The sequence below is a fragment of the Sander lucioperca genome, chromosome 19 (genome assembly GCF_008315115.2).
Source record: "Sander lucioperca isolate FBNREF2018 chromosome 19, SLUC_FBN_1.2, whole genome shotgun sequence".
NCBI lineage: Eukaryota > Metazoa > Chordata > Actinopteri > Perciformes > Percidae > Sander > Sander lucioperca.
In genome coordinates, this window is record NC_050191.1 from 17,561,093 (window position 1) to 17,568,786 (window position 7,694).

At 40.5% G+C, this 7,694-nt stretch overlaps 1 protein-coding gene across 1 annotated transcript; it reads right to left on the bottom strand.

The window, feature by feature from the left end:
* Positions 1 to 6,807, bottom strand: tmed10 (transmembrane p24 trafficking protein 10). The gene is made up of 5 exons (XM_031321784.2): positions 6,534 to 6,807; positions 5,736 to 5,856; positions 5,300 to 5,373; positions 2,007 to 2,133; positions 1 to 1,405 (listed from the first exon to the last, which is right to left on the bottom strand). The coding sequence occupies exons 1-5, from the start codon at positions 6,708 to 6,710 to the stop codon at positions 1,284 to 1,286; spliced, it is 621 nt and encodes a 206-aa protein (XP_031177644.1). The 5' UTR covers positions 6,711 to 6,807; the 3' UTR covers positions 1 to 1,283.
* Between the last annotated feature and the right edge of the window lie 887 nt (positions 6,808 to 7,694).

Below are 7,694 nucleotides of genomic sequence, written 5' to 3' on the forward strand. Positions count from 1 at the left end.
TAATGTAAATCCATCCAATATTTTATTGAATAAAAGCCCAACACAAATTTACAAAATTTATCAGTCAACATAAAAATCATTGATTGCGCACAATGCGCATGTCCATTGTTAAAAATGTACCTCTGACAGATGCCTCAATTAATCCCTGCCAAAAACAATCTGCATATTTGCAACCACCCACATTCCCATGTAACCCAAGCCTCAAAAGTATTTCTAAAGAAAAGAAGCATGCTGGATGGATCGGCACTGTAATTAGCAAGTGATATTTTGAAAATTGTGTGTGTGAATAAAAGGGGCGCACGACTGAAAGGAAATTTCAGAAAGGGTTTGGATTGCCTATTTTACATTTCCTGTCAAAACCTCTGACAAGAGAAACTTGCACAAGTATATATGAATTGTATCATAGAAGTCAGGTGGTTAAATTAATTACTCAGCCATATACATGAAATATAATGCTGCAAACTCCTTCCTAATGACAAGGTTTTTGGTTTCTGGCTACCATTGATTTGTGACAAATTATTGTTCAGGTGTTTCACAAAAACTAGAACGTGCAAGAGCATATAGAAGTGACCTAATTTATAACCAAGAGAATATTACTATGAAAACTCACAACCCCCCAAAAAATAAACCTTTAGAAGCAACTAAGTAGCATTTACAATATGAAAACAAACTAAAGACACGGTTAAATTTAGCTACCAAACATGTATGCAAATTAAGTGACATAACACAGAAGTGGTTGCTATCTTTCTCATCAACGTAACAACAAACCACTTTTTCAAATAGCCTTCACTTGATAAAAGGGCACCAAGGATCTAGTTTGCTTGGCATGGCAAAGAATGTGTACATCAACAGAAGGGCAAAAGACATTCGCTCATGGCACATCCATTCAAACTGAGCTCAAAATCAAACATCACTTTAACTGGTTGAAGGAACAAGTTCTTATTCAGTAAGCTGCAACACTCAAAACAGTGCAGACAGAAACGTAAAGTACCATGAGATGGACATACATCACTAATGCAGTGACATACGCTTCCCATGTCTCACAGTGCACTTCTCCCTACAGCGCTTTTCATGTTTCAAACCACTAAATAAGGAAGTTAATCATTTGTTTTTTTCTCAGAGGACAACCTCGGTACTCTCTCTTACAGCCGTGAAAAATAGAATTTGAGCCCCTCAACCCCACTTGCTGTTGTTTGCTGAAGCTAGTCCAAGGAAGGTGGATGTTTGGATGTGTTGGCTGACCGACAGGCAGCTTCCCCCGAGGTAAGGAGCTACGGGTTGTTCTACTCGATCAGCTTCTTTGCCTTGAAGAAGCGCCGCAAGTAGAAGACCTGCCATGTAGCCAGTCCAATGAGACAGCACATGGAGAATATGCTGAAGTACAGCACACGTGTGTTGGTGGACTCTGGAGTGGTGGAAAAAAAAAGGAGAGGTAGTTGTGTTATTGGTCAGGAACTAATACTTTTTGATTATACAATGAACTAACCAACAAAACCAGATCATTTTACTCTCATTCTTAGGTAATTACAACCTGACACTTGCTAATGCTGGGCAGACACTGTGCATTTTTAATTCATCTTGTATATTGCATTAACTCACACTACACATTTTGTAAAATCTGCCTTTCTGCACAGCCAGACCAATCTGCTTACACTGAATGTGAACACACATACAAGAAGACCGTGAAAAGAAAAGGCAGTATTACTTTGTGCAATTCTGCTATGAATGTAAAATAAAAATATGGCACTGCAGATGGGTAGAAAATTCAGACAGATCTGTATGTTCTGCAGCAAAGTTCAGTTTTATTCTCAACAGTCAAGACTGCAAGTTTAACCACAACAAGTACAATACTAGTCAAATAATATTAAAAGAAGCTCAACAACAGCTCATCCCAGCATGGAGGAAAAACGGATCATGAAACTGCTCAAACCACAAGACATTTGATCATAATTTTTGACATGTTTATTTATGTGCTGTCTTCCTGTCTAATTGCATTGTTTTCTTACCATTGGTGTCCCGCATCTCCTCCTCTCTCTTCTTCATGTAAGCAAAGTCATTGACGATGGACTCCGACAGGTCCTCCAGTCGCCTCAGCTCGACCTCGAGAGGCTTCAGCTTCTCCACCTTGGCAATCTGGAGGTACAAAACGGAAGCTACTTAAACCACCAAAAAGAATAAGTACTCTTTAAGCAGTGCCCTTACTTATACTTTGTCCAGCAGGTGTCACTCTTTGGCTGTGTAGTAAAGTCAAGTCAATTTTACTTGTATAGCCCAATATTACAGATACATAATTAGCCTCAAGAAGGTGTACACACCTTGTGTGTTTGAACAGACTGTTGTTTGCCATTTACTCCTGTTTACTTAGGCTGGTGAGAAAGCTGCCTTGTGAATTAAACAGCTGCACCGCCTGAGAAGGTGGAGCACAAAATAGACCAACCACAGGATTATGTGATATGAATGTGTGACGTGTACACATTTAAAAGATGAAGTGAACTAATTTCCAAGCTCTATCTGATGGTTATGGCAACCATTTTCCCTGATGTTGTGTGGTGAAAGACACTTCCTATTCCTCACTTTATGTAGCAGTCTGTGATTTTATTTACGGTGGAAGTCCAGTTGCAGTCTCTCAACTAACAATGCTGACAATAACTATTTCTGTGTGTGCTCTTTTAGCACGACTTGCTATCAGCCACAATAATGAACATATCTGTGCAGGATAGGTCACCAAACCTGCCTAGTGAATAGGTAATCCACATTGTCAAATCATTTAAATATTGAGCCATTACATTGAAAATCTTTTAGATAACAGGAGCCTATAATTTCTGTAGCCTACTCCGTAACAACAGACTACCTGAACGCCTTTCTCGTCTCGCGTTTCACTATCCACACTGCTGTCTTCGGACAAAAAGTCCCATCCTGAGATCGATAATGTTGTCAGACACTTTCAGTAACAATCTGAGCCTGTCAATAGCACAAAATAAAATCACTTTATTGGACAAAAATTAAAGGCTCTACAACTGCCCTATTAGGTTACATTGCAGCTTGGTTTGTGCCGGCCCATCATTGTGATCTCGCTCAATACTGGACCAAATTCAAAGATTTTTGGTCACATCAGTCTATTAGACACAAATGCATGGGGAAATGGGACCTAGGTTTCCCTTTAAACTAATCGGCAACAACGCATCGGTCTGACTTTCGTCTGAAATTAACCAAAGTATAATAATAATTGTGCAGCAGCCCCTGACATGAACATTTGCAGGCCCAGACAGACATTTTTTTCCATTATGGAACTTGCATAGTAAAATCTGCCTGATATACAGCATGCATCTACCAAGTACACATTACCAAACATTGTGTAATAGGGACTCTTTCCACATATTTACCCTCTACCAATACATCATGTACTGAACAGCTTGCAAATTTGTTCAAAGTAACACATGCATCTACATAGGTGAATACAAGTTCAGCTCCACCCTCTCACCCACAGACAGACAAGCCCTCTTGAGCACTCCCTGAACATCCACCTACACACTCACTCAGTAGAAAAGAACGTCATGTTTGTGCACATGTGTGGAAAGCAGGCGATTCTCAGCTTACAGGGATTTATCACGTCAGTATTATTAGGCGTTGCCTGAGGCAGCCACAGTGCCAAGTGCGATCCATTCTCAGAAGGGCTACTAAGTCATGGAAGTGATGCTGCCCCTATTTAGGAAAATATTGAATGAGGTGGAGGCAAAGAACCACTTCCACTGATTTCCATATTTTATACACTGGGACACCTTTGACGTTATTATATTTTGACAATGGACACTTGACAATGCCACTAATACAGCACAAGGCATCCACATTGTTGCCAGCAGGAACAATTATTTAATGTGGCATGAATGTACATAAGGTCACAGAGCGGTAGGTTTGTGTTTCCACAGTTCGACTTGATTTATTAACCTCCTGAAGTCATTGCATATTTCGATGTTGTGCAACAGTTACAGGAAAAGGATTGTATGTCTCTTAAATCTCCTGAATCTGAACTCATTTAGTTTGATAAATGACGACCTTTATCCTGACTAAGGGTGTACTTGGAAATTTAACCAAGTGTGTCAATCTACAATTCTTGGGTGCACTCTAGCACGCTTATCAGGATCAGGAATGCTGGCCCTTCATTAAAATGGAACTGTAGCTTACCAGTTAGTGACCAGAATATATGTAGTGAAACCCCTGCTGTAAGACCAATGTACCAGATCCATTGACCTAGTCTACAAGCTGCAGACAGACTGTCTTTGTCTGCTGTATCATTCTACTCTCGCATTGCCAGACCCTCCTCCACAGTGCCGCGGAGGAGGGTCTGGCTAGTCCACACAGCATTCTGGGATGGGAGAGAAACATGCTGTGGTTTATTGCCATTTCTTTAAACTAGGGCTATCAGCATTAACGCGTTAATCGCAATGCGAGCATTGTAGAAAACTGGGGTCTTAAAGACTACGGTTGGCATGTTCTGACCCATCTTATACATTGCCGTTGAGGGGGACAGTAGTTTCACGCATAAACAGCCTGTACGACACGTAGAAAGCAGCCAAACTGGAACTGCTGCAAAGTGATCACTGGACGTCAGTGAGTAATCAAAATTATTTAGGAGTTACTGCACATTATATTGACTCTAGATTAAAATGTGTGACTAGTTTCACACATTTTTCTTTTCAGTAAATAAATAAATAAACAAATACAAATCTTAAAATCAAGTTCATAAAGTCACTTTCTTTGCATTCATTTGATTCCCAATCAAGATACACTGGTAAAAATTGCTTTCCATTGTTAATATGTACTTAAAAACAGTCCTGAAATGCAAAATAATAGAATTTTAATCATGTGATAAAACATGCGATTAACTACAGAAATTCAGCGATTAATTGCAATTTAAAAAATTAATCGTTTGACAGCCCTACTTTAAACCATTCACATTCAGCATCAGGCACAGCAACGGTGCCTCAGCAAAACAGCCTCGGGAAGGAACTTGTTTTGGTGGAACACATGCTCGTTCAAGAGTTGTTTTAGTCGTGCAACAGAAAACTCAGACTGGACGGACAGTCTAGCTAGCTGTCTGGATTTACCCTGCAAAGATCTGAGGAGCAGTTAACCATAGTCCTCCTAAATCTACCGGAGTTTAGAATGCCAACACAAAGAAAGCGGAAGGTGACGGACATCCAGTTGAATTTCCGCCTGCACCTGAACAATCACGGAAATGAAACGTTGTCGATATAGACTAGTCTCATTCTAACAAACGGTTCGGACTCCCAAGGCATACCTCTTCATAGTTTTTCGCCTCCACACCATGCTTCATGTCCAGATTGACCAGCTGGTCAGGCACTCTTCCAGTTCCTAATTGAAAAGAGCAGAGATTTAGCATCATATGCAATTAACTGAAATACAACATTTTAAATTGTGTTCACTAACAGGTGCTATGTAAACCTGGATATAGTTCCAGAAATGCAAAAACCTTTATTTACATCCTAACTAAGAAGCTTTTCACTGTTATTCCATTAATGCATTAGTTTCCACTCAGTCCTTCTACATTAATACTTAAAACAAGTGCATAGTATTTTGCCTCTCTCTCTCTCCTGTGCAAATGTAAAGCATTACATAAAACATGACACATGGTTCATTTCCATAAATTCACTTCTCTAATTTCAAAACCATCTATTGATATGATCTAAAAAAAAAAAAAAAAAAAAAACACTTACCCATGGGTGATTTGCTCTCAAAGCACACCTCAAACATGTCATAGTCCTCAGTGGTGAATGCAAACTTTCCTTTTGTTGCATCTTCCTTGGAGTAAAGAGTGTGGCTGGAGGAATCTGTGATCTTAATACCAGCAAAACAGTAATGTTTCTTATTTGGCAGCTTTTAAAACATGGAGACAGAACCTTACCAGGAATATCTTTTTATGAGGATACAATGGGTTAATAACAATATAAGGAATATACGCCCTTGTATGATGGAACACAATACAGTATATAGCCTACCAGCTGTCGTTGACATGTGGCTAATGTGCTAACGTTAATGTCGCTAGCTTGTGTCTGCAAGCTGAATGGCCGGTAAGACTGACGTGTAACAGCAGCAGAGCCGAGCCGATGACAGTGACGGGATAATTTCCCATGGTGTAACACACATTAATTGTTGAATAAAACACCCAAAATATGTGATAAAATTGGCGTGCATTGGTGTCGGAGTAATTTGAGTTTGCGTCAGAATAAATTCCTAACGATAATGTTAGCTAGCTAATTAGAAACTAAAACCAGGAAGACGCGTTTGTCGGGGCCTAAGCTAGCTACAATGCAAACAACAGTTGTCACACATTTCAGCCACACTTCAACGATATTTAAGACTGCTTTAACATAAGCTATGATTTCACTTGTAGCGGCTAATTTAGCTGAGATTACTTAAACATAGCTAGACGTTAAAAGACTGAAGCCGTTTCGGCCTCAAAGTAGACTAACGTTAGTTAGCTGTGTTTAATGTAGCTAGCCGGCTATGCTCACCTTCAGATTAGTTTTGGTGTTCGCCTGTTCCGTTATTTCATACTCCCCCGTGACAAGGACGTCTTTGTGGATCTCCTCCCGTAAACACTTTCTTGAGTTAACCGGTAAAAAGAAAGAAATGCAAAACACCGATTCAATCAGAACCGGTAACAACAGTAGCGCAGCGAGTCGAGCCATGGCTACCCTCAACCAACCAGTCCGTGCCAGCCAACCAGTTTAACACCGAGTTCCAGCTCACACAACCGGCCCGACTGAACCCTCCAGCGCCGCCCCTGACCTGGAGGGAGAAGTACGCTACAACTACCGAGTCTTCTTCCGTAAGGTTATAGTGAGTTCAACCTGTGTTTTCATGGCAGAATAAATCTGCTTGGGGCCCCTGAAGTCTGAGCAGTTGCCCACTTTGCCTGGTTATTAATTTGTTCGACCTCGACTGAGTGGTCAAGCACTGTGGGATAATTAAATTGGCAACGTTTGAAAAATATAGAGATTAGAGATAGGCCTATAGGCTATATGTGATGCGATTTGAGCATTGAAGCTCTTCTTTACCTTTCAACCACACTGTCTTCATCTGCAAATAAAGCTGGCTCAGGTGCCATCACATGATGACACATAAAAAAGTGGTCTCGGGGAGATCAATTGTGTGGAGAAGCAGCACTGAGACGGCAGAAGAATGGCAGAGAGGAAGAGGAGCACTGTGTGGCTATATTTTCAGGCCAAAAATGAAACAACGGCAAGCTGTATAATTTGTAAAAAGGTTGTAAAATACAGTGTTAACACAACAAATTTATACAAGCATATGAAAATTCTGTCCTGGGTTTTAACTTATTAATAATCCAAAGGAAAAAAAATCACAAAAACACTTAAAGGTCATGAAAATGCATTCAGATTTAGCAATTTGATGATGAATCCACCTTCATTATTAAAAAGTATCGGTATCGGCGATACTGGCCCTGTATTTACTTGGTATCTGATCGATACCAAATTTTGCAGTATCGCACACCTAGCTCCAGCTGATACTGGTGAAACAACAGGCTCGTTCGAGATGAACTGCGCCTCGCCTGTAAGTGGACGAGAGCAGGCGGCAGCAGCCGGGGCGGAGACAGAAACCCACGGTAAAGTCGGACAGTTTCCAGCCGTTTCCAGCAACCTTCAGGCTGAACA

Excerpts from the sequence above, each read along its gene's own strand:
- tmed10 (XM_031321784.2), bottom strand. The coding sequence starts at position 6,710 with ATGGCTCGACTCGCTGCGCTACTGTTGTTACCGGTTCTGATTGAATCG. Across the intron at positions 5,857-6,533 it reads ACACCAAAACTAATCTGAAG|ATCACAGATTCCTCCAGCCA; the intron begins GTGAGCATAGCC and ends GCTGGTATTAAG. Across the intron at positions 1,406-2,006 it reads GGAGATGCGGGACACCAATG|AGTCCACCAACACACGTGTG; the intron begins GTAAGAAAACAA and ends CCACCACTCCAG.